Source organism: Eulemur rufifrons, chromosome 6, assembly GCF_041146395.1.
Source record: "Eulemur rufifrons isolate Redbay chromosome 6, OSU_ERuf_1, whole genome shotgun sequence".
Classification (NCBI taxonomy): domain Eukaryota; kingdom Metazoa; phylum Chordata; class Mammalia; order Primates; family Lemuridae; genus Eulemur; species Eulemur rufifrons.
Window position 1 is genome coordinate 54145639 of NC_090988.1, and position 24654 is coordinate 54170292.

The 24654-nt window shown below is 56.1% G+C and overlaps 1 protein-coding gene across 1 annotated transcript; it reads left to right on the forward strand.

The window, feature by feature from the left end:
• Positions 1-1219: 1219 nt before the first annotated feature.
• STARD10 (StAR related lipid transfer domain containing 10) lies at positions 1220-24338 on the forward strand. The gene is made up of 6 exons (XM_069471016.1): positions 1220-1518; positions 20237-20384; positions 20999-21102; positions 21736-21853; positions 23620-23672; positions 23918-24338. The coding sequence occupies exons 1-6, from the start codon at positions 1312-1314 to the stop codon at positions 24161-24163; spliced, it is 876 nt and encodes a 291-aa protein (XP_069327117.1). The 5' UTR covers positions 1220-1311; the 3' UTR covers positions 24164-24338.
• Positions 24339-24654: the final 316 nt, after the last annotated feature.

The window sequence follows — 24654 nt, forward strand, 5'->3', positions numbered from 1 at the left end:
TGGGAGTGAGGCTGGAGTGGGGATTTTGCCTGAGTCTGGCCAGCCTGTGAACCTTGAGCCTTGTGGGTTGGATTACTTCCTGCTGGGTTTGCACACCCCACTGGGAATTGGGTAGGATGTATGCAGGCTAGATGTGTCTCTAGGTTGGTGGGGGATGCAAGCTGTGGGGCTGTCATCCCTGCGAGTTAGTCTCTTGATTGTCGTGGGAGTGTGTGCCCATCTTTGGATCTCTGGGGTGTTGTGTGGGGGTGCCTCCGGGTTGTTCCAGGGACAGGGACAGCGTGTCTGTGTGTAAATACCGTAGGTTGTTGCAGAGGTGTGTACCTGTGAGTATGGGAGGGGGATGGAGAGAAGGGGCTCACAATTAACTTCCAGAATCCCTCTTCTAGCACCTCGTGGCCCTTCCTCTCAGAGTCCACTCCGTCTTGGCCACTCCTCACCCGTCCCCAACCCTGGCCTGAGGACTGGCCCCTCCCGGGCCGGTTCCCCTCCCGGGGCGGTGTGGGCGGGCGCTAGGACCCTGCGGGGCGTGGCGGGGCGGGGCTCCGAGCTCCGTCAGCTTTACCTCCGCAGCCTGGAAAATACCGAGCCGAGGCGAGCGGAGCCCCCGGAGCCCCCGAGCCTAGCCGGGAGGGGGCGCCCGGGGCGGGGGGCACGGGGCGGGGCCGGGCGGCAGGACCCACTGCTCCTCCCCCCAGAGCCCCCGCGCGGCCCCCGGTCTCCTGGGCAGCGGCGGCGACGGCGGCAGCGGCGGAGGCGCTCGCACCCCAGCCCCGGCGGGGCCCGGCGGAGCAGCGGGCACAGGTGAGCGGCCCAGCCGGGCGGGCGCCCCACCCCGCCCCCACCACTCGCCCCGCGCGCTCATCCCGCGCCGGCGCCGCTGCCGAGTTAGTTGAGCAGGTCCGGCCACCGCTGCGCGGGGCCCTCGTCAGACCGCCCGACACCTCTGGTCCCCGCCGTCCCCTGGGTCCCGACGGGCTCCCGCGGGCAACCCGCACCCGATACGCAGTCCCCACGCTGGCCCCAGGGAAGTCTGGGGTCGCTCCTTGGGAGGTGGCCCCATGACCGTCCTGTGCCGGTCCACCCTCAGCTGGGAGCCGGCCCCTGCCTATCTTGAGCTCTCCACCTGCCCAGGACCCTGAACAGCCCCACCCGCGCCCCCAGCTCGCTGATTCCTGTCCCCAAACCGGTCTTGCAGGTCCCAGGAAGGTGGCGTCAGCATCTGCAACCGCGTTGACGTTGTCAGAGCCTCCGCGAAGGACCCAGGAGAGCGGGACTAGGACCAGGGCCCTGGGCCTCCCCACCCCTCCCATGGAGAAGCCAGCGGCCTCAACGGAGCCCCAGGGGCCTAGGCCAGTCCTGGGCCGTGAGAGTGTCCAGGTGCCCGACGACCAGGACTTCCGCAGCTTCCGGTCAGAGTGTGAGGCCGAGGTGGGCTGGAACCTGACCTACAGCAAGGCTGGCGTGTCTGTGTGGGTGCAGGCTGTGGAGATGGATCGGGCACTGCACAAGATCAAGGTAGGGCTGCCCTGCTACACCTGCAGCTTCCATTGCACCGTTACTGCCTCTCACAGGAGCCTTCTGGTCCTCTCTCTGGGCCACAGACACCTGGTTGTGCACCTGGGCCCAGAAAGAGTCTCCTGCCAGGAACCAGGAGGAGGCACAGCCCGCTGGGCCAAGCCCGCATCACACAGATGGGCCAACAGAGGCCTGGAGAGGGGGGTGTGACTCACTCTGGCTCACTCGCTGGGAACCCAGGTTTCTGCCTGCCACAGGGAGGTGGGCTGCTGCCAGGCCCATCTAGGAGAGTGGCCTCCCTCAGGGACCCTTCTGCCCATGAAGCCTTCACCTGATCCCAGGCAGGAGATTGGGCCCTTCTCTCCCTGATTCCTGGTTCTCTCAGCCTGAGCTGGGTCTCCGTTCCAACTCTGCACCCTGGGGTATGAGGACTGACTCCTTCCTGCCTGATGCTCTGCTCCTTCCCTTCCTTCCCTGGCTGCTCCCAGTCTCCTGCAGGGTCTCAGGTTTGTGGCTGGCACATCCTGAAGGCTATGGGCTAGGGGAGGGGGGCCTGGGGTCAAGGGAAGCGAGTGCAGAGGGCAGTTGCAGGCACATCAGCCCCTCACAGCCATCTCCCCCACTCCCCACCACCCTGTGATTCTCCTCTCTTTGCGCAGGGAAGGCTGCGGGTTTGGGATGAACCCACCATGAACCCACCTCCCCCAGGGCACTAGATGGGCCAGAGGCTGGTGAAGACTCTAGTCTAGGGGCCTCAGTAGCTGCTCCCAATGCATCTGGCGTTGCTGTGAGTGCCATGTTTCCGGGGTGGGTAGGTCTCCCTTTACGGGGCTCCTGGCAGTAGGCTGTGCCCTTCACCTCCCTTTCCCTTGACTTCTCCCTTCTACTGGAACATTCCTGTTGCAGGGGCCAGGACACTGGACTCAAAGACCCACTCTCCCCTTCCTGCCTGGGATCTGGTCTCAGACTCAGCTTGGGCATCTTGGCCACACATCAGGGCCTGAAGTAGCTGACCTGTCCCCTCTGACCCTGTGCTTCTCTGCCTCACTTTGCCGTAATCACTTACAGCTTTGTCCATCTGTCCATACATGATTTTCTGGCTCTCCCTTTTTGCCTTCTCTTCTCCCCTCGGTGTCTCTACTGCACCCTGGCCATCTGACGGTTTCCATGTGTGTCTCCCTCTCTGGGATTCTCTGCCCAGGCCTGAGGACCCTGACCCATGTCCGAGCCTGAGGAGCAGGGAAAGGGGTGGGCAGCTGGTATGTCTCAGCTTGGTACCCCTTGAGGGCAGGGGCAGGTCCTTTCCTCCTTTGGTCCCCAGCATCCAACACAGACAGAGCAGGGATGTTGGCTGAAGGAAGGAGGAAGGAAGGAACAAAGGAACAAATTGAAAAGCGAGCAAGGTAGTTTCAGAGAGCCTGACTGTGACCTGGGAAAGGCTTGAGGCTGGCAATGAGCAGTTGGAGGTGGGAAGTGTAGTTTCCCCACAGAGCTGGCTCTCCAGGAGGGAGGGGGAAGGAGGTCTGAACTGAGGCCAATACTCCCACCCTCTGTGTCAACAGGGCGGAGCTGCCTCCTCCATCTGGCTTGGTTAATGAATAAACCCAGCCTAGCCCAGGACTAGGAGTTGGCAGGTCTGAGTCTGGGGGCCAGCCTGCCACAACAGACTACTCATGGCCAGATCAGACTTGTCAGGTGGCCTTTCTTGGGGATGACAGGGACTTGGAAAACTGGGGCAATGTAGGCTTCTTGGCAGGGCATACACCTTCCCTGGCAGCCAGGACCCTGACCTTCCTTCCCTCTCAGACTGAGCAGAGGTTGGGATGCCAAAGAGCCCTTCACAATCGCTGTTTCATTACACTGCCCCCCACCCCTGGGGTGCAGGTGAGAGTACTGAGGCCCAGAGAAAGGCAGGGACCTGCCCAGGGTCCCACAGCCAAGTCCCAGCAGAGCTGGTCCCAGAACCCAGATCTCCAGCCTCCCAGCCTAGCCCTTCTGTCTTACTTTTCTCCCCATGCTGCCCCTCGGCTCTGATCCCCACAATGGAGAGAGGGTGGGGTCAGGACGTGAGCAGAGCCCAGGCCTAGGGAGGAGGCTGGGACCTTGGTTATGGGCATTCCATGGGGCCAGCCCCCCACTCCTGATGGAGCTCCAGGACATGTGCAGAGGCCTCTGAGCTTCCCGCCCCAAGATTCCAGGACGCCCAGGTTCCATGCAGCTACTCCCATTTCTGATAATAAGAGCCCCTGCTCTGAGCCAAGCATTTCTCTCCATCATCTCATTTACCCTCAGGCCAGTCTTGGACAGTAGTAGGATGTCTCTGTGTTACAGACAAAGAAACTGAGGCGAGAGAGGTAATGTCATTTGCCTAAGGTCATGTAGCAGCCACAGCAGGAGAGGAACTCAGGTCAGCCTGGCTCCAGAGCCCCTGCCCCTCTCTGTGCAGGCTCATATTGTTAGTCTACATGGTGGCCTTTAACCCCATCAATAACTCTTTGAAGGACTGAGGGACAGGGTGTTCTCATCATCCCATTCTTGTTTGATGAGAGAGCCAAGACCCACAAAGGGGCGTGGCTTGTCAAGGTCACACAGCAGGTCTGAAGCCAGAGTCCCCAGGGATGATTGGGTCACTCCAGGGGGCTAGGGCTCAGCTGCAGGTGTTTGTTCAGCTTCTGCCCCCTTCCCCTGTCCTCGCTCCTGCCCCAGCCTGTTCTGGGCCTGTCCCCAGAGCAGGGAAAGCCAGCTGGCTGCTGGACATGCCCCGTGTGCCTGATCCCAGAGTGGAGGTGGGGCTCCACCTATCTGGTCTACCTGATTGATTTCCTCCTCTTCATCTCCCTTCCCCCTTCCCCTGTGTCCAGAGGTCCCTGGAAGCCACCATGGCTCTGGGCCCAGCAGTCGGAGCCAGACCAAAGGGAAGGGGCTGTGGAAGGCCCCCTTCACCCTCTCCCTCCTCCCTCCCTCCTGGCCTCCAGCCTAGGCTGGCCCCAGGCCTGCGCTGTGCTCCAGGTCCTGGAGAGAGGCAGACACCACCTCCTGAGAGCTCAGTCCTGCCCCAGAGGCAGATGCTGAACATGGATCCTGGGTACAAGGCATACGGCAGCTCGGAGTCTGAACCCAGGTCTCCCAGTGCCCAGGCTTCCCCACAGCATCCGCAGTGGTGTGAGACAGACCAGGAGGTTCTGTCTGTCATTCCACCAGGGCCAGATGGGGTCCAGTCCTGGCTGTGGTGTTTTCTTGCTGTGTGTGTGACCTTGGGCACATCCCTGCCTCTCTCTGGGCTGCTTGGACATCTGTGCCATTGAGCCCTCTTGGCTCCAAGAGCCACTGAACTCAGCACCTGGGCTGGGGCCATGGGAAGAGATAAGAGGTGAGGAGCAGACGGACAGACAGCAGAGCCCCTGCCCAGCCCTGCCCTGCCCCGAGTGCTCCTGTGCTCCGGTTCTCCTGACATCTGCTGCATGAGGGACAGCAGAGGAGACCTGGACTCTTCCTCAGAGGTTTCCAGACTCTAGTGGAGAGAGGACAGGCAATTCCTGGTGACCTCCTGCCTACTGCACAGGCAGCCCGGGGGCAGGAGTGAGGCCTGTGAGAGCCTGGGCCTGCAACAGGAGTGGGCTGTGTGGGCAGGGCCCTCGAGGGGCTTGTTGCTAGAGCAGGTGTGGGTGATCTCTTGGGGAGTGTGGCTGAGAACCTGAAGCTCCTCTGGCCACAGGAAGCTGGTCAGCGGTGACCTGTCTCTTCTTACTTCCTGTCCCCCAACTCCTCCCCTCCCCTTTGGAGGAAGCTCCGGTGGCCCTCCCAGCCCTGTCTCACTGTCCACCTGCCCCCACACCACAGGCCCCTGGGTTCCAAGCTCCCAAGCCTGTGCTCTAGTCTGCCGCCCTCAGCACCCATTCTCCCGCTGTGACATGAGGGACAGCTCAGGGATCTCCAAGGGCCGTTCTCTCTCTTAACAGTCTCTGGGACTCAAGGGGTCATGGGGAAGTGGGGCAGGGATGGGCCAGGTGCTTTCTTTACGTCTCCTCACTGAGTCTTCACTATTGCCCCATGGGGTAGGTCTCATTAACCCCATCAGGCAGCTGTGGAAACAGGCTCAGGGCAGGGAATTACTTGCACAAGGCCAAACAGCTGGAAACAGCTGGAAATGGCTGATCAGAACCCAGGCCCTTGGTTCGCCAAGGCTGAGATCCCCCCACTCCCTTGGACCTGGTTCTTAGCACTATTAGGCCCTTGGGTGTCCCTGTGCTGTGTCACTGTTAGAGGGCACCCTGGAGGGGACCCAGCTGGGCAAGAGCCAGTCCTTGCTATGTGACCTTAGGGGTCACTTCATCTTTGTGGGTCAGTCTTCTTGTCTGTGGTGGCAGGGGTGGAATTAATCTGGTTTTAGGGCCCTGGACTGTAAGGTTCTGGCTTGGCCTCTGCCCCCTCCGGGGCTCATTTTGCCCGTCTTTATGGGAAGCTGCTGGGCAGGTGGTTTGTAGAGGCCGTCCTAACCTTAGGCCAGGCTGGGGAAGGCTGCACTGCCGGGTACAGAGTAGGGGCGATGGCTAAGGCCTTGCTGGTCTGTGCCATCAGAAAGGTCCCTACACGGGCACTCTGCATCCAGGGTTAGGCCCAGGCCTGGCTGGCTCTAGCTCTGACTTGACACGGGGACAGCTGGAAGAAGTAGCTCCAGAGCTGGCCTCAGGGAACAGGCTCCCAGTGAGTACGACCCCAGGTAGTCAGTGTCTGGACGTCGGGGTCAGGGAGCTCAGAGAAGGGACGGGTCAGAGGTGGCTGGAGGTGTTAGGGAAGTCTTCTGGGCGAGGTGCCTGGGTTGTGTTGAGGATGTAGAAGACAGAGCACAGGAGCCAGAGTCCTGGCTATGTGGCTCTGGGCAGGGTGCCCCGCCTAGGCTTCAGCTTCCTCCTCTGTTGTATGTGGATAGTAGTGCCGTCCTGCCTGTCTTTGGACTCTTCATTCATTCTGTGAACATCCACTGATAGCTTCCTCTGCCTGGCCCTGCACTCGGGGTAGAGAGGACAGTCAAACTCAAGCCCTGTTGGAAAGGGGCTCCCAGTTGGGTGCTGAGACAGATACTTATCACAAGGAGCTGAGGAAACCCAGAGAGGGCATCTGAATCAGCCGTGGGGGTCAGGAAAGGCTTCACAGAGGAGGAATTCTCAGGTGATCCCTTTGGAATTGGGTGGAGAAGGAGGAGTTCAAGCTTGATAGCATCAGAAGCATTCCATACAGAGGAATGAGGCCCGGAGGCAGGTAACAGGGTAGTGCCTTGGAGAATTGTAGGTGATGGGTCAGTATGGGCTTGGAACTCAAGGGGCTGGAGGTGGTTAGAGAGCTAGACTAAGGCCTCTGGCCAGGGGAGGGTTCTAGGCAAGGGCTGGTAAGAGGGTGCTGCTGTTGTGTTTGGGCAGAGGTGCTGAAGCCCTACACTGAAGGTGTTGTGGGGAATGGAGCAAGGGATCAAATCCAGAGGGATTTAGGAAGGATAATGGATGGGACATGGTGGTTAGAGCATATCTCTTTGCAGTGTGCAACCTGGGAAGTGTGGCCGGGTGCAAGATGGCATGGAAGTACAGCCCCCTTGGTGCCTGCCCTCGGCAGGCCGAGGAACTCCTAATGAGTGGGAGTGGAGTGGAGGGGTGCCTTTAGTCTGTGTCCCCGCTGGGACTCAAGGAGCCCTCAGCCCAGGCTGGCTTTGTGCCTGCCACACCCAGCTCCCCAGCCTCTGTCTTTTAAACTTTAACGAGCCCCAGCTCAGTTTCCAGCCGAGAGTCTTTAAAGTTTCAGGAGATGAGAGAAAGGAGGGAGTCCTGGAGACAGATGGGTTTTTTTTCTTTCCCTGCGTCTCCACGCCTGGCTGGGCCGCCTGGAGCCAGAGCTGTGGGCGCCATGACCTCTGCAGGGCCCTGGGGCCTTGGCTGGGCTGCTCCAGCTTGTTCCTGAGGAGCTGGTGGCCGCTGGCCTGGGCGGCAGGTTGCCACCGAGGATAGATGGGAGTAGAAACCCTGTTCCAGCCCTGAACCACTCCCCTTTGCCCTGACCTGGGCAGGTGATCATGCTCTGGCAACAGGTGAGGGGAAAGCAGCTTAGACCAGGTGCCAGGCTTGAGGTGTCTCCACCCCTCGTGGTGCCTCTCTTGTGCTGGCCTTGATGCTCTGGGGCCCCTCAGAAACATGAGAAGTGGAGGGTCCAATGCCAAAGCCGACTTCTCTCACCTGTCATTACAGAGAGCCTGGGGCAGGTGGCACCGGGCAGCTGGAGCTTTAGTATAAAGGCAGGGACTTGCCACGCTGATGTGTCTCTGGGCTCCTGTGTCGCGGGGCCGATGAACAGTGTCTGTACATATTTACTACCTCCCCCACCCCATGGGAGGTAGGGGAACTACCACCTCCGGTCTCCTTGTGGTGCCCGAGCCATTTAATCTCTGCCTTTGGGTTACAAGCCTCAACCCCCAACTGCTCCTGGTTCCCTGGGATCCCCTCCACCGTCTCCTGGACTCCCTCTCTGTCTTCAGACTCTTCCAGATTGCTTGGGACCTGGTGCTGGGCCAGGGAGGAGATGAGTCTTGAAGCGGAGGCCCGACAGCCCGAGAGGGTGGAGTTCCCTTGTATGTCTTCACCATTCATTCATTCACTCGTTCGTTCAACACATTTACTGAGCACATACTACATGCCAAGTATTGTGTTCTATCCAGGAAATCAGTGGCCAACCACACAGATCAGACCCTGCTGTCAGGGGATTTATATTCTGAGGGAGTGACAAGCAGAACAGAAGCAAACAACTAAGACACCAGGCGATGGTTGGGTGTTAGGAGGCCAGAATAACGTGATGGGGTTGAGGATTATGTCTGGGCCCTTGTGTGTGGAGCTGGATTGTGGGAGACGGTGTGTGTGATACGGCCCTCAGTTGCGTGGAGTGTGAGCCCCTCACAGTCCTTCTCTGTCTCCCCGCTTCCTGCCCAGGTGACAGGCCTGGAGCAGGCACTGACAAGGGGCAGTAAATGTGTGTCGAATGTATGTGCGTGTGCCTACAGTTGTGTCTGTGCCCCTGAGTGTGAGACTGTGTGTGTTTCTGTGTCTGGCGTTACTCTGTGTGTGTGAGTCACACCCCCTCACTGCAGAAGCAGAGTTGTCTCTGATCCAGTTATGTCTCCTGGCAGCTCTCACCCCCTGGCTCAGCCCTGGCTCTGCTGTGGTTTTCCCCTTGTGAAGCCTCCTGTCCTCGCCTCTGGGCCTATCTCTGGGTCTTGAGGTCTCCCCTTTGGGGCGCATCTTTTACCACATCTCTGTTCCCCTCTCCCTCAGTGGTTACTGCCTCTGTCCTTAATCAACAACTCTACTTGTCTCTTTTTATCCATTTTTTTTTCCTGTCCAGTTATTTATTCATTCAACAAACCTCTTCTCATGCCTCCCACCCCCTCTTCTGCCAGCCACTGTGCTGGTGCTAGGGGCCTGGAGATGGATCAGACCGAGACCCTGCCCTCAGGAGACTCAAGGCCTAGTGGGGAGACAGATGAGACAGCGACAGCCCTTTGTGGGAAGTGCTGGGACGGAGATTTATACTCAGGCTGAGGGGCCAGTGTGTGGCAGCATTGTGGGGGGAAGGTGAGGGGGCTTCCCCAGGAAGTGGTATTTGGGTGGGGCTTGGGGGCCCAGCAGGAGTCAGGCACCAAGCTGAGGTCTTGGTGAGTCCCTCAGTGAGGTGGGCTCCCCAGGGGCAGGGGTGCAGGGCTGAGGGTGAGAAAGTGTAGAGGTGGAGCCAGGGTGGGGAGGACATTTTTGGGGTTTGGATTTTACCCTGAAGGCAGAGAGAGACAGACAGACAGCAGAGGCTTTCAAGCTGGCCATTGCCATCATTAGCTCTGGGTTTTAGGAACCTCCCTGGCTACAGGGGACAGATGGGCCTGGGAGCCAGGAGACCAGAGAAGAGGCTGTGGCTGTGGGATGGTGAGGCTGCCTGGGTTGGTGAAGGGGGCTGCCAGGAAGGTCATGGCTGAGTAGAATCCAAGGGGCAGAGTTGGCTGCGGGGAGAGCGTGGGAGCACAGAGGCAAGTCAGAACCATGCCCAGGTTCCAGGCACAGGAGGCAGGGGGAGTGGGCACCCGGGGAAGATACTGTGACCGCACTGGCCATGGCGAATGTGAGAGCCCGAGGGCTGTCCAGGGGGTGATGCCCAGGAGGCAGTTGAAGATGCAGTCTGGAGTTTCACTGGGGAGCTTCGAGGTGGTCTTTGAAGCCCTGGGAGGTGTTTTTCCTGTTTGTCTTTTGTCTGTCTTGACGGCTGTGTGTCAGTCCTGGCCCCTGCCTTATCTCACCGGTACTGCCTCCCTTTTCTTCTGGCCAGCCGCGCTCTGCCTCTCTTTCTCAGCTCTCCCTGCTCAGTCTGCCCCCTGCTCCCCCAGGGCGGCTGTGCAGAGCTGCAGAGCAGGTCAGCCCCTGAGATGTCCAGCAAGACTGCTGCAGGGCTGGGGCCTGCCGCTCTGGAGCCTGGGGTGGGGGGTGCAGGGCAGCTGCTAGAGACTAGAGGAGGGGGAGGGCGTCAGAGCAGGGATGAGTCACTCATCCTGGATAGAGAGCGGCAGAGAGGTCTCGGCTTGGTCTGCGCAGGGAGCTCCCACGAGGGGGCACGACAGCACCTCATTCCCCACCACAGGCTTGGAGGGGTGGCGGGGGGTGGGAGGGGCGGGCAGGTACAATTTTGGGAGAAGATGGGTTGGAGGTAGCTGCTGCCAGATGCCTTCTGCTTCAGAGGAGAGGGCCACAGGGATTGTCATTTTCCCTGGGGGAATACCAAGCCCAAAGATGGGGGAAAGAGACCTTGTGTTGGGCTCATGCCGCATGTACTCTCCCTGCCTTTCCTGCTCCCCAACCCCAGCCCAGCCAGCCCCAACACCCCTCCCCACTCCACACCCCCCGAAAGCTCCAATCCCTAGGATAGACCCCTCAGGGGCAGTCCTCATCTGGCCAGGCACCAGCCCACCTGGAATTCCTCGAGTCCTACATAGCACAGAGCCTGATTAATGAACAGGGAGCAGTCTCAGGAATGGACTTTGGATCACACCAGGTTCCAGGGTGGTTCCTCCACTTCACTTTTCTGAGCCACCTTCTACCAGGAGGCATGATCTTCCCTCCTAGATAATTGAAAGGATGGAAATAGGTAATTCTGGGGCCTGGCACAGAGCTGGCACACCATTAACATTTGCTGAATGAATGGCTGGATAAACGAACGGTTTGAGGCACCCAAGGGAGAGTGCCGTTTCCCACCTCCACCCTTGTTCACTCGGTCACTTCGTGGCACTGCATGAGCCCTCTCCTTCCCCCAGCCACTCCAGGCCATTTCTAGTTCCCAGACTGGTGCCATCACCCCTGCCAGGACTTTCTTCCCTGTCCTTGTCATCTGGATGCCATCTGCTCTCCGGGTCATCCTTCAGGGCTCAGCTTAGGAGCTCCTCTCTGCACGTGCATCTCTGGCTTCCCTCTGTCCCTGTCATTGCCTGTGCTCACTACCCCCAGCTCGAGTCCCTCCCAGCCTTGGGTGGAGCCCAGGGGTGCGTAAGCCCAGCCAGACGACACGGGGCATTTCCACATTAACTCAGCATCTGCGCGGGAGGCCGCGAGCCCCAGCTCAGCTGGGTCCAGGCTTTCAGGTCCAGAGAGCAAGGACTTCGGGGTTATGCACAACACTTTTAATTGGGGGGAAAGAAAAGTGTGGTTTTTATATATTGTGTAAGCTATATTGTAGCACCAGTAACAAGAATTGAAAAATGAAAAATAAATAAAAAAACCACCCAAAGCCTTGGTTCCTTCCAGCTCTCACTTAGAGGTGTAGATAATTGATACGCAGTTTAAACCATGGCACGGGTACTAGTTTGTACCTGCTTTGTTCATTTAACATTGCATCTGTAGAATTTTCTCATATTGCTACAGAATTATTTATTCACAAACTCTTCTGGCAGCTGCTCACTGCCAGGCTTGCTCTGGGTTCCGAGGGTGCAGACCTGGCTCAGCCACTGGCCCTGCCCAGGGGACCCCTCAACTCTCAGTGGCTGTGCAGTAACCATTAGGGTGACATGTCTTTCTTAACCAACCAGGCCTGCTGTTGGTGCTGTTCCAGATTGTTCTCCAACATAATTTGCTAATTACAAATGCAATAATATATTCATGAACATTATAATAGAACTTTTTATTTTGTATTTTTTCCTGAGTATAAATTTCTAGTCTTGGGGTTCTGGGAAATGAATTGAAAGACATGGAGCAGTGGCTCATGCTTGCAATCTCAGCCCTTTGAGGGTCCGAGGTGGGAGGATCACTTGAGGCCTGGAGTTCAAAACCAGCCTGGGCAACTTAGTGAGACCTCATCGTTACAAAAAAAAAAAAAAAAAATTAGCTGGCCCTGGTGGTGCACACACGTAGTCCCAGCTACTTGGGAGGCTGAGGCAGGAGGATCGCTTGAGCCCAGGAGTTTGAGGTTGCTGTGAGCTAGGCTGACGCCATGGCACTCTAGCCAGGGCAACAGAGTAAGAAAAGAAAGACACATTTTTATGATTTTTGAAATATTTGCCAAATTGCTTTCCAGAATAGTGGAACCAGTTTTTACTGCCACTAACTGTGTAATGGTTTTACCACATCCTCATGAGCCGTGGGTATTTTATATATTTTTGCTAAGTCACTGAGTATAAATTGGTATCTCAGTACAATTTAAATTGACTTTTCTTTGACTGTCAGACCTGTTAAAGATCTTAAAGCAAGTCTCAGAATCTCCCCTGAAACTGTCTCTTGATATTTTTGACAGCTTCCACCCCTTTACTCCTTTTTAAGAGGATGATGGCAGAACTATTAATTGTCCTCAAGTTTCATAGAGATTTACAAGAGTCCGGGGGTTTTCCTGACCACATTTCCTTCTGAGTTACACAGACCACTGAGGGCCACGGGCCAAGGCCACAGCATTCCGAAAGTCAGAGAAACTCACCCAGGCACAGCCCCTTTGTTGGCTCCCCTGTCCCTCCCTCTGTCCAGACAGCAGCTCCTTACTGAGCACTTGCTGTCTGCCAGGCCCTGTGCAGGCACAGGGGACGCCGAGATGCACAAGGGCCACAGCACTGCAGGCAAATTAGCGCACTCCAGTGTGTGCCCATGAGGGAGGTGCTGGGGTGTGGGACAGGGCAGGCTACCTGGACGGGGACAGCCAGGCTGACGTCTGAAGACATGATAGGAAAGGAGCCAGTGAGGGGAAGTCCTGGGAAAGCATTCTGGGCAGACCTGGAGCAGGAACTGCCTCAGCACCTCTCATGGCAGGACTGATCAGACAGGCCCCTCTTCTGCCCTCTCTTCCCCTATCCCTCATGTCAGTGCCCTGGAGCAGCTTTGGGGATTTTTTTGCAGGGGTGGATAAGGGAAAGGGTCTTGGGGGTCTGCATCCTTGGGGCCCCAGAAACCCAGAGCAATGCTGGCCCCTGGGGCCTTTGGGAGGGGGAGGGGGGAGGGCCCTGGGAGGAGAAGCGGGGAGCCTCTGACCTGCTGTGTGCCTCGGGGCCAGTCTCTCCCTCTCTCAGAGCCTCCTCCTGATCCCACGTGGCGAGGGTGGAGGAGTGGATCTGTGCAGGGCCCTGTTGTGAGAGGGCCGCCCATCCTCGCCCTGTGCACCCACCTTGTGGAGGGATCTTGGCACTTTTTTTTCTAAACTTTGTTTCTTGTTGTCCCTGTGTGTCCTATCCTTTGGGGATTAGCAGGAAGGTGCTCCCTTGGGCAGGGCCTGAGAAGTCAGAGAAAGTTGCCGGGGCCTGGGGCTGGAGGAAGGGCGGCTGCTGCCCAGGGCATTGTGTACAAATCTCAGTTAATCCTCACAGCTCTGCTCTGAGGGGAAGATTACCCCTGCTCTGCAGATGAAGATACTGGGGCTCAGAGCTCCAGTCCTTTGCCCAAGCCAGGGCCACGCAGCGCAAAGCAGAGGCCTGTCTGACGCAGACGGCCCAGAGCTGCTGTGCGAACTGAGCCTGTGGAGCCCCTCAGGGTCTATGGGGCGGCCGTGCAATGGCCGAAGGATTCTCAGAGGGGGCTTCCAGGTACAGAGCCCCAGCACTGGGTTTCAGAACATCTGGAGCTTGATTTAGAAACTTTGTTCAGAGGAAGAACATGTAAGCTCCACCTCCCTGGTCAGCAGGCCCGTCTGAGTCCAGTGAGCGCTGCGGCACAACCACCAACTATTAAGAAGTAAGACATCCTCCCGTTGCCGGTGTGTTTTGTTTTAGCTGGGCCAGTCCTGCCCCTTGATGAAGGTAGCAGAAAGTCCTGCCACTTTGGAGTCAGTCATACCTGGGCTCTGGTTCTCTGACCTACTGCTCTTAGCTGCGTGGCTTTGGCCAAGCATTTTACCTCTCTGGGCCTCAGTTTCAGCATCTGTAAAATGGGGGCAATAATTCCCACTGGGGTGTTGGGAGGGTAAGTGGCGATGTCTGCAAGGGTGCAGCCCCTGGCAGCTGGCAGAGGTGGTTTGACCTAAATTTTAGCCCTTGTGGAGTCCCTGGTTCAGGTGCTTCTGTCTCCTTAGCAGGTTCATGACTTGGTTAGTGATTTGGAGCACATGGTGATGGTTATTGAGGTTGGGCTGTTTTTGATTTGATACTTTGTGCCCCACCCCAATCAGGAGCTCTTCCTCTTATTTGAATATGGTTCTGTTGGGAATGGGTGATTTTTGCTTAACAGTTATTCACTTTACAAAACTGCCTGCTGAAATGCAATGTGTTGAGAAGTTATCACAGCATGTGGGACATTTCAGAGCCCAAATGAACCCCTTACCCTTCCCGGGGCCTCAGTTTCCCCAGTGGTAACCTGAAGAGTAGTGATTGAGATCATTTCCTGGGTTCCTAGGACTTTGGGATAATCTGTGTGCCCCATAGGTCCCATGGGCAAGGATACCAGAGCCCTGCTATGTGCGGTCTTGGAGGGAGGGCTAGCTTTGGGTCGACCTGCCTGTGTGTCTGTTTACTCGTAACTGCCTGGGCTTTTGGCTCTCAAGGCCAGGACACAGCCCTATGGAGGGGACCTGACTTCCATCCCCATCTCAGGTCAGCCATCGCCCTGGGTCCTGGGAGATACTGAGACCCCTCCCTCCAGTAGAGATTCCGCCTTCTCATGCTGAGCGCTGGCAAGGCATCCCAGAGCACACAGGGCAAGGGAGTGGGAGAGAGGTGAGCGTAGAGTGAGACAGCCTGGGCCTCGGACCCTGCTCTGTACTTATTTGTTTAAGCCTCCAGGCTGCAGTGCTCTGCCCTGCCCTTCAGTGGCTCAGGACCTTATCCTTTTGGGCTCAGTCTCCCTTGGCCTCTGCAGTTGCTCTGCGTCCCACTCTTAGCCCTGTTCATTCTGTCTTGCAACTTTGTGTCCCTGTCCCTTACCACTCTACTTGGCAGGGCATCTTTGGGGCAGGGCCCAGGTCTGGTTCCCCTCCGGTTCCCCACTGCCCCGTTGCACAGGGCAGGCTTCAGAAAGTGGTGAATGGGAGAATGGAAGGGCAGGGTGGGGACCAGGCTCAGGCAACAGAGGTGCCCAGGGCACAAAATATTAGGAGCTATGTGTAAATGCAGCCCAGCCCTGGACGCGTGGAAGGGTGCATGGCAACTTGTGGAAGGTTGCTGGAGTAGTAACAGCTACTATTTTTTGAGTATTTACCATATGCTGGGCATAAAACATGCATCATCTCATTTAATCACAACATCCCCATGAGATAGATACTATTATTATTTCCATTTTTCATAGGAGGAAACAAAAGCTCCTAAGAGTTTAGTCTCATGCCCAAGGGGAAGACCTGAGATTGGAAGCCAGGATTGCCAGCCCAGAGCCTGCACGAGTCTTCCCCGACGGGTTTCCTTGCTTGCCCAGTCCCTTCTGACTGTGGCTCTGGGGGACTTGGGGTGCTGAGAGGGCAGTGCTGGTCCCAGGGGTTCTGGGCAATGCCAGTTCTCCACCTCAAGAACTTGATAGGGTTTGGAGAGAGCGGAGTACCCGGGACACAGCCTGTGGTTTCTCTGGCATCACTTGTTCCCTCCTGGCCTCAGTTTTTGGAGCTGTAAAATGGCTGATGTAGGCTCCCTGCTGTCACACTTTGAGGCTTTGAAGCCCAGCGTGGCTCCTTGGCAGAGCAACCCCCCATCAGTTCTGGTTTCCAGGGGGAGCTCTGGGGGACCAGCCGGATGACCAGCCGAGATGACTGACTCGCCGACGGCCCAGTGGCTGTAGGTTCCTGTCATAGGCCTGCCCACCAGGTGTTCGCCAGTGACTCAGCCCTACCCCGCCACCTGTCCCTCCCAAAGCCTCTTAGAATTACACCTTGTGGGGTGTGGCGGGGTGTGGCCACCACCTTCCTTTGTAGTCTTGGAAGGAACAAAGCCCGGGAACAAAGCTGGATGTAATTTCCCCCACTGGCGTCAGTGCTGCCTCCTGGGGGCTGTGGAAAGGGCAAGAGCCAGGCCAGGCTGGGGACACCTGTGGACACTTGCCTGACCCGGCCACTGGCCTGCCTCAGTTTCCTCTCCTCCACTGCCACAGCCAGGGTTCTCACCCTCTGGGCAGGGGCCTTGCTGCTGGCCTTCCTCCACAAGAGTCTGCCACCAGCCTGGGAAAGCTTCGGTTTCCCTCTTTATCTTAAAGTGCTCTGCAGAGTTTACACTGGACGGGGCACCTGGTCTGTCTTGTGGCTCTCCATGCTCCGCCCACCGCCCACTGTCTCAGAGGTGGGCTTTGCGCTGTGGAGCCACAACAGCCCCGATCTGGGAGTCTCTGGAAGGAGGATGGGCAGTGTCAGCCCCATCCCAGTGCATCCACCTGCAGGTGCAGCCAGGCCTGGGGGACCTGGGCCTGGCAGTCCCAGGTTGGATTCTAACTTACCAAGCAGAGTCTTGTTGTTGCTGCCCCTGCCATACACTTGCTGTCCAGGATAACATGTTTGAGGACTTGCAAAGCCAAACCAGCTTCCTTAGATTTAGAGGAATTCTGGTTTCCTCTGAAGCCACACTTGAGTGTTCCTTGATGGTGAAGAGTACAGGCAGATCCAGTTTTCAGTCCCTGCTCTGCTGCTTACTGCTGTATGATCTGGGCAATTTGCTTAGTCTCCTGAGCTTTAGTTTTCTATTTTGCAGCACAGGAATGATAACAGCGCCCACGCTGTGAGTTTGGGGTGAAGAGTGAGCATGTGCTGAATGCCCGGAGCAGCACCTGGACCTCCATGTGGCTGCTCGGTGGGAGGTTGTGCGGATGCTAGCGATGGTGCTGGACCCGGCCTCTGCTGTCTTCTTCCACCCCCTTCCCACCACTGCTTCCCTCCCGTCACTTTGTTCACTTACTCACGTCTCATTAGTCTCCTTCAGTCTGGTACAGTCTTTCCTTGACTTTCAGGATCCTGACACTTATAGGCCAATTATTTTGTAAAATGAGACAAACCTTCATGTTGGATTTGTCTGATGTTTCCTTATGATTAGATTTATGTCATGCATCTTTGGCAGAGATAGCACGTAAGTGATGCCTGTATGCTTTTTACTGCATCCTATCAGGCAACACCTGGTCATAATCTGTCCTATTACTAATGATATTCACTTTGATCACTTGAGTAAGGTGGTGTCTGCCAGGCTGCTCTACTATGAAGTTACTCATTTTCTCTTTGTAATTAATAAGCATTTGATGGGAAGTTACTTTGAAACTATGTAAATCCTCCATTCCTCATCAAACATTCTGTTTATTTGTTTATTCATACCTATATATTCTGATTTCCTATTTTATGCAATAGAATATAATCTTTTTCTGTCATTACTTACTTTAATACACAGCTTGTCCCAGATTTAGTTGGTAGTAGGGTGATGAACTGTCCCAATTTGCCTGGGACTGAGGGGTTTCCGAGGACGCAAGACTTTCAGTGGTAAAACTAGGAAACTTCTGGGTGAACCTTGATGAGTTGGTCGCTCTACCAGTGGGAATCCTTCGAGTTGGCTCCGGCGTCCACTGGACAAGGTCTCTATCATTCTTTGAGTACTTTCTGGCACAATATGATGTTCCAGGCTGTCCTTCCTCTGACCCAGCCCTGGAATCACCCATTTCTCCAAGAAGACCTGGAACCAGGGACCTTTTGAGTACCAGGCTACACCGCACCATGGAGACTCGGGCCAGATGGAACTCATTCAGCTGCCCACAGGCCACATACTCTTGCCTGCTTCTGCGCCTTGGCTGGCTGCTCTCTCTGCCAGGGCCACTTGGCAAACACCTACCTCCTTCTAAGATCCTCCATGAAGCCTGATCCCCTCCCCACCCCAAGGAGCTCATCTCCTCCTCTTTGCCCCCACTGGGCACTTTAGGACACCCGCCCATTTCCAACCAGGACTCTTCCCTCCACTGGAAGCTTCTCAGGCCTCAGATTCATGTCCGACTCTTCTGGGCTCAGTACTGGGCTGGAACCCGGGGCTGCCAGTTAAGTGATTGGATCTAGTCATACCCCTCATGAATCAGAAAAGCAAATGGGGCAGAGAGGGAGGGTGAATTGTTCAGGGTCACACAGTCTTTGCAGGCTGGAGTCTGTCCTTGAACTTTGGTTTTCTTATTTCTAAAATGGGGTTAACACCTCAGAGCACTGCTGTAAGAATACAATGAGGCAACGTGTGTAAAGCATTTAGTACAGTACCTGCATATGGTGAGCGCACCTCTCAGTGTTTCTGGGGGACGTTTTAAAAAATTTTTCATTATTGTAGAAGCAGTACTACACACTTAAGAAAATTGGAAATACAGGCCGGGCACGGTGGCTCACGCCTGTAATCCTAGCACTCCGGGAGGCCAAGGCGGGTGGATTGCTCGAGGTCAGGAGTTCGAGACCAGCCTGAGCAAGAGTGAGACCCCGTCTCTACTAAAAATAGAAAGAAATTATCTGGCGAACTAAAAATATATATAGAAAAAATTAGCCGGGCATGGTGGCGCATGCCTGTAGTCCCAGCTACTCGGGAGGCTGAGGCAGGAGGATCACTTGAGCCCAGGAGTCTGAGGTTGCTGTGAGCTAGGCTGATGCCACGGCACTCTAGCCCGGGCAACAGAGCGAGACTCTGTCTCAAAAAAAAAAAAAGAAAAAGAAAAGAAAATTGGAAATACAGATAAGTGAAATGAAAATAAATTGTCACATTCTTATCATTTAGAGATTGCCACTGTTAATATCTTTAGTAATTGTGTTTCCTCAGCTTTTTCTATGCATACTTTTCTTCCCCAAATGAGATTATACTGTGCATTCCATTGTGTAACCTGCTTTTTTTAGGCAGCAATCTCCACCATGTTGTTTTGTACATATTTTCAGTGTATCTAATACTCAGACTACATTCACATTTCTCTAGTTGTCCCAAAAATGTCCTTTATAGCTGTTTTGTCCAAATCAATATGCAATCCAGGGTCACAATTTACATATGGTGGTTGTATCCTATAAGTGCCTCAGTGTAGCCCAGTCTCTTCATCATGACTTTGACCTGTAGAAGTGACCGGGTGAGTAGCCCTGCAGAATGTCTTACCATCTGGCTTGGTCTGGTTGTATTCTCATGTGGTGTCACCTAGCTTGTTCTTCTGTCCTCTGTATTTTCTGTAAACTGAAGTTATATCCAGGGCTTGATGAGTTATTGGTGCCTAGAATACCCAACTGGTGTTGGTGTGTCCCTCCTGTGGCATCCCCATCACCACTGTGTTGCCAAGGCCTGTCCCGGGTTGAGGGGGAAGGCAATGTGACCCTTCCCTCACGTATCCCCTTGTGAGTAGAAAGTGGTACGTGTGGGTGCCCTTGGCACTGTCTGAATGTCTGCTCTGGGACACCTTTTTAAACTACACAAGAAAACTTGTCCATTTGTTGAGGGGAACTTGATCTTGGGGTTGGGCCCTTGGGTGATAAAAAATCAAACAAGGACATTGACTGAGTTCCATCTTGCTGGGTGAAAAATCTAGGGAAACCTGGTTGTGTTTTTACTTGCTTTCCAGACATGTGATCTGGGTTAAATCCCAGCTCTGCTACTTACCAGCTAGGTGACCTTGGGCAAGTTACTTAACCTCTTTGAGCCTCAAGTTCCTCCTTGGATTTCTTGTCTGGCAGAGTTGTTGGGAGGGTTAAATAAAACAAGGTGTGCTCAGCTGCTTTCTTCCTTAGTTGGAAAGCTCTTGCAGGGCAAGGCTAATAAATAGTAAGAAATCCAAAGATGTTTGTTGAATGAAAAAAAAATACAAAAAGTAGGATAGGTGATATGGCCTGGTGATAAGTACCAGGAAGGAAAGAAAGCATCCATTTGGGCCTTTGTTTTTTCATTTATCCTTTCATTTCATTTAACATGTACCCATACGAGGCTCCATGATGAACCAGCTGGGAGCCTCTGACCATGAACAGCTCACCAGGGTATGGGAGGGCACAGACACAGATTCAGTGTGTGGGAGCCGGGAAGGTCTGACTGGCAAGGCCACTGGAGGAGACTGGGCTGAGCTGAGGGAGATGGGTTCTGGATACAAGGTTCAGGGGCTGTCTGTCTCCTGGCACAGGTGGCTTCTAGGGGAGCTGGAAGGGCTTGTGGCAAAAAGTGAATCCATGCTGGCTTCAGAGGCCCCTGTTCCTCCCTGTCCTTCTCCTCCTCCTCCCCACTCTGCTTGTCTGCCTTCCGGTCCCCTGGCCAGGGCTCTGAGCCCTACGTGACCCTGACAACCCATATGTCTGTCTGCAGTGCCGGATGGAGTGCCGCGACGTGCCAGCTGAGACACTCTACGATGTCCTACACGACATTGAGTACCGAAAGAAATGGGACAGCAACGTCATTGAGACTTTCGACATCGCCCGCTTGACGGTCAATGCTGACGTGGGCTATTACTCTTGTGAGCAGGCACAGCGCCCTGATCCCAGCCCCCTGGCCTCCGGTCAGGCCTCCCACCGAGCCTCCTCCCACCCTCCCTCCTGTACTCACTCCCCTGGCCAGGCTGCTCAGAGACCTGAGTGCTGGGACGTAGGGCTGCCCTCCCTGACGTCTCTATCTACTCCTAGACACTTGGGCACACACGCATACACTCACAAACATATATACACTGACATATTCATGTATATACACTCACACATACCTACACACGTACACAGTTATGAACACAACTCACAGCTACATGCCACATGGTCACAGACACACATTTTCACACACACACTCACGGTCATTCTGTTTTCCCCATATACTCGCGCTCACCTAGACAAACAGGCCAGGCCAGCAAGGTAAGGGCTGTGTGAGGCTGTGAGAAGCAGGGATGGCTAGAGACCGTAGGACACGGTTCTCTGTTTCTTCCCTGGTTCCAGCTACCGGACTGTGGTCTGGAAGGGGGGTACCTGTTTGGATCAGGGTAGCTGACAGTTAATTAGGCATCCCTGCATCTCTGGCCTCTGTCATACTGTGCCTTACAGGCAGGCAGGCCTGTGGTCTGGCTGAACTGTCCCTTGCCCTCCACAGGGAGGTGTCCCAAGCCCCTGAAGAACCGTGATGTCATCACCCTCCGCTCCTGGCTCCCCATGGGCACTGACTACATCATTATGAACTACTCAGTCAAACATCCCGTGAGTCAACCTGCCTTCCCTGCCTAGTGGGCAGGGGAAGGTGCCAGGCAAGGCTGGGCCATGGCTGCCACCATGACTTCCCTGGGACTTTGGAAGGCATGGGGCCCTTGGGCCCTTAGTGTCCTTCCTGTACAGTGAGGAGAGCTCCCTGGGGATCTCAAGCAGATCAGAAGAGGGCAGTGCAGCCATCTCTGTGGTGAGGGGGTGGGATGGGTTGACTTTGGCTGGTTGGGCTCTGGGATGGGGCTGGCCAGGAAAGGGGGGAGAAAGGGGTAAGAGGCAGGGTCCTCTGGCCCCGCCGAGGCTGGGCCGCCTTGCTTTCCCTGGGCAGGAATGACAGGCAGGTGTGGCTGGCCTGGGCAAGGGTGAGTGTGTGAGTCTCTGGGTGCTGTGTGTGCTCATGCGCCCTGACCCCACACTGGTGGCCTTCCCGAGGGGAGCAGGGAAAGCCTCAAGAGGGGCAGGATGACCTAGTCTGAGTCTTCCCTTTCTCTTCACCTGGAATCAGGCCCCACCTGGAATAGACACCAGGGGATGTGAACTGTGTGTGTGTGTGTGTGTGTGTGTGTACTCCCAAAGACATCCCCTTTGCCCCCACCCTGAGTCTTACCTCCCTGTACCTTCCATCCCCAGAAATACCCACCTCGGAAAGACTTGGTCCGAGCTGTGTCCATCCAGACCGGCTACCTCATCCAGAGCACGGGGCCCAAGAGCTGCGTCATCACCTACCTGGCCCAGGTGGACCCCAAAGGTGAGGGCTTGGCCCTGGCAGCCTATTATGGGATCCTTCCCTATACCACAGGGGATGGGGCTTGATCTACTTAGGGATTCAGAAGGGCATCTGTTAGGAGCTGTTTTGTACTTTGGGGCAGCTTCATCCAAAGCCTTGTTTGAACCAAGGTTTGAGACTTTACATGCTTGGAAAAGAATGGGCCATGGTGGTAGCCACGGCTGTACTGAGGAAGCCTGGAGCTCTCTTCCTGGGCTCAGACATCCCCGTGCTCTGACTTGCTCCCTGCTCACTGGCTGCTCCCACTCTGCCCTGCTGGCGCCCATCCTCTCCCTGTCCTGGAGGCCTGGCTTGTCCAGACCTCAGTCCTCTCTCCCTTGGGAGGGCTAAGCCACTCCCATGGCTTCAGTGGCAGCTGACCACATGTCTCTCTGCTGAGATCCAGATCCCTGTGGCCGTTGGCCCTCTGGACATCTCCCTCAGGATGTCTTCTAGGCCCCCGAGACTCACCGTGTCCAACAGTGGACTCACCATCTTTCTTCCTGACCTGCCCCTTCTCCTAAGTCTCTGCCTTCCTACCAAGAACCTGTGGTCATCTGGGGCCACTCTCTCTTGCTTAGCTCCCAAATCCGGTCACTGATTCTTGTTGATTCTACCTCCTAAATAGCTCCTGAATCTGCCGTTTCTCTCCATGCGCAGCCACCTTGTCTGTCTATACCAGCTCCCAGAGAAATTTTTCTAAACTACTTATTTCCTCATGGCTCTCATCTGCTTCAAATTCTGCTGTGACTCTCCATTGCCCTCAGAGTAAAGTCTAAGCCCCTACCCAGGTTCCCTGGTCCCTCCTCACACCTCATACCTTCACCCCTCCCTGTCTAGGCAGCCCTTTCCTGTAGCCTAGATACACCTCCCCTCCCCTACTTGTCCCTCGAGGGCTGCTGCAGAAGTCACCTCCCTTATCCCTGCTACCCAGGGAAGTCACTGGTCCCCAGTCACTGGCCCCCTGCTCTGTGGGCCCATTCCCCTCTCCATAACACTTGGCACACTGTTGGGCCCCCCCTGACAGTGAGTTCCTTTCTGGGTCCCCAGGGCTAGCCCGGAGAGGAGGGATGTCACAGTGAATGTGGAGTGAGCAAGTGAGTGAGTGAATGAATGACTAGAGGATGGGTAAGCCTTGAGCATCTTTGCCTGGGAATGCTCCAAACCCCCAAGGGCACAGGGTCCCAGACCCAGGGCTCCTGGCACCTCATTGAGTGTGTTGGGTGTCAGAGGCGGAGCCGACACTTAGGAATGAGACAGGGTTGAGAACCGGGCTGTGGATTCCAGGTCAGGCCAGGAGGGGGTGTTCAGCTAGAGGCCTATGCAGTCTGGGATGGTGGGGGGCAGGGGGCGGGGCTCGGAAGGGCACGCAGAGGAGGGGCTGAGCATCAGGGCTTCAGCTAGAGGGGTCAGCTATGAGAAGGGATGTCAGTGTGAGTAGAGGGAGGCAGCAGGCCAGGGCTTGGTGGGTCAGAATTTCAACCCATGTGTAGCCTGTGGTTACCTAGGACCTTGTGGTTTCCTTCCACACAGTCTTTTGGGGCTCGGCAGAGGGACAAGGGGGAATGGAGTTGAGCCTGAGGTCTGAGGTGGAAGGAAGGAGTGAGGATGAAGTCTGGTAGGACTTCCCTCACATACCCGGCTTCCCATGGAGGGGCAGAGGGAGGGGACTGGGGTGTGTGTATGGTGGGAGCTGGGTCCCTGAGGCCGCTTCCTCCCTTCTCACTACCCTCTCCTTGCCCTCGTAGGCTCCTTACCCAAGTGGGTGGTGAATAAATCTTCTCAGTTCCTGGCTCCCAAGGTGAGTGGCCTTGGGACTTTGTGGGGTAGGGAGGCCGGGGAGAGGACTCTGGGATGAGGGAGTGGAGTCAGAGACGGAGACTGGGGCTTGGGGGCGGGGTTAGGGCCGAAGGGCGGAGTTATGAAACTGGAGCCAGAGGCAGGATATTGCGGCTGAGCCGCTGGAGGGCGCTGGAGGGGCATGGGGGAGACCTCGTCCGCCCCTGGCCACCCCCTGACGCCGAGGGGTGGGTCGGCCGCCCGCAGGCCATGAAGAAGATGTACAAGGCGTGCGTCAAGTACCCGGAGTGGAAGCAGAAGCATCGGCCTCACTTCAAGCCGTGGCTGCACCCGGAGCAGAGCCCGTTGCCGAGCCTGGCGCTGTCGGAGCTGTCTGTGCAGCATGCGGACTCGCTGGAGAACATCGACGAGAGCGCGGTGGCCGAGAGCCGGGAGGAGCGCGTGGGCGGCGCTGGCGGCGAGGGCAGCGACGATGACACCTCGCTCACCTGAGTACGGCACTGCTGCAAGGACCCAGACAGAACCTGGGCGGAGCCCTGGGGCAGCGGATCCTCCCGCACTTTCTCCCCTCCCCCACCCCCGCGCCTCACGGGGGCGCTGGGCTCGGGCCCAGGCGGGCGCTGCCGCCTGGCTGGACACAGCCCCAATAAATGATCCCACAGCCTCAGCCGGCTCATCACTGTGCCTGCTTCCCACCTGCCAGGGCACCGCCACTGCCCTGGTCCCCTGTTCTACAGTTAATTTTGTTAATGTTATTATTGATTGCCTGACCTTTGATCCTTCAGCCTTCTCCACATTTCCCGGTGTGGGGGGCGGGGAGAGGTTGGTACCCCTCCTCTTGTGCATAGTCTGTTCCGTTCTTTCAGTCTGTTCATTAGTTAATTCTTCATCCATCCACTTGTCCTTGTTGGCCCCTATGAACTGGGGGCCTGACACTCTCCTGTTGTCAGAGAAGGGAGGAGGAGGCGGCTGTGGGGCCTCAG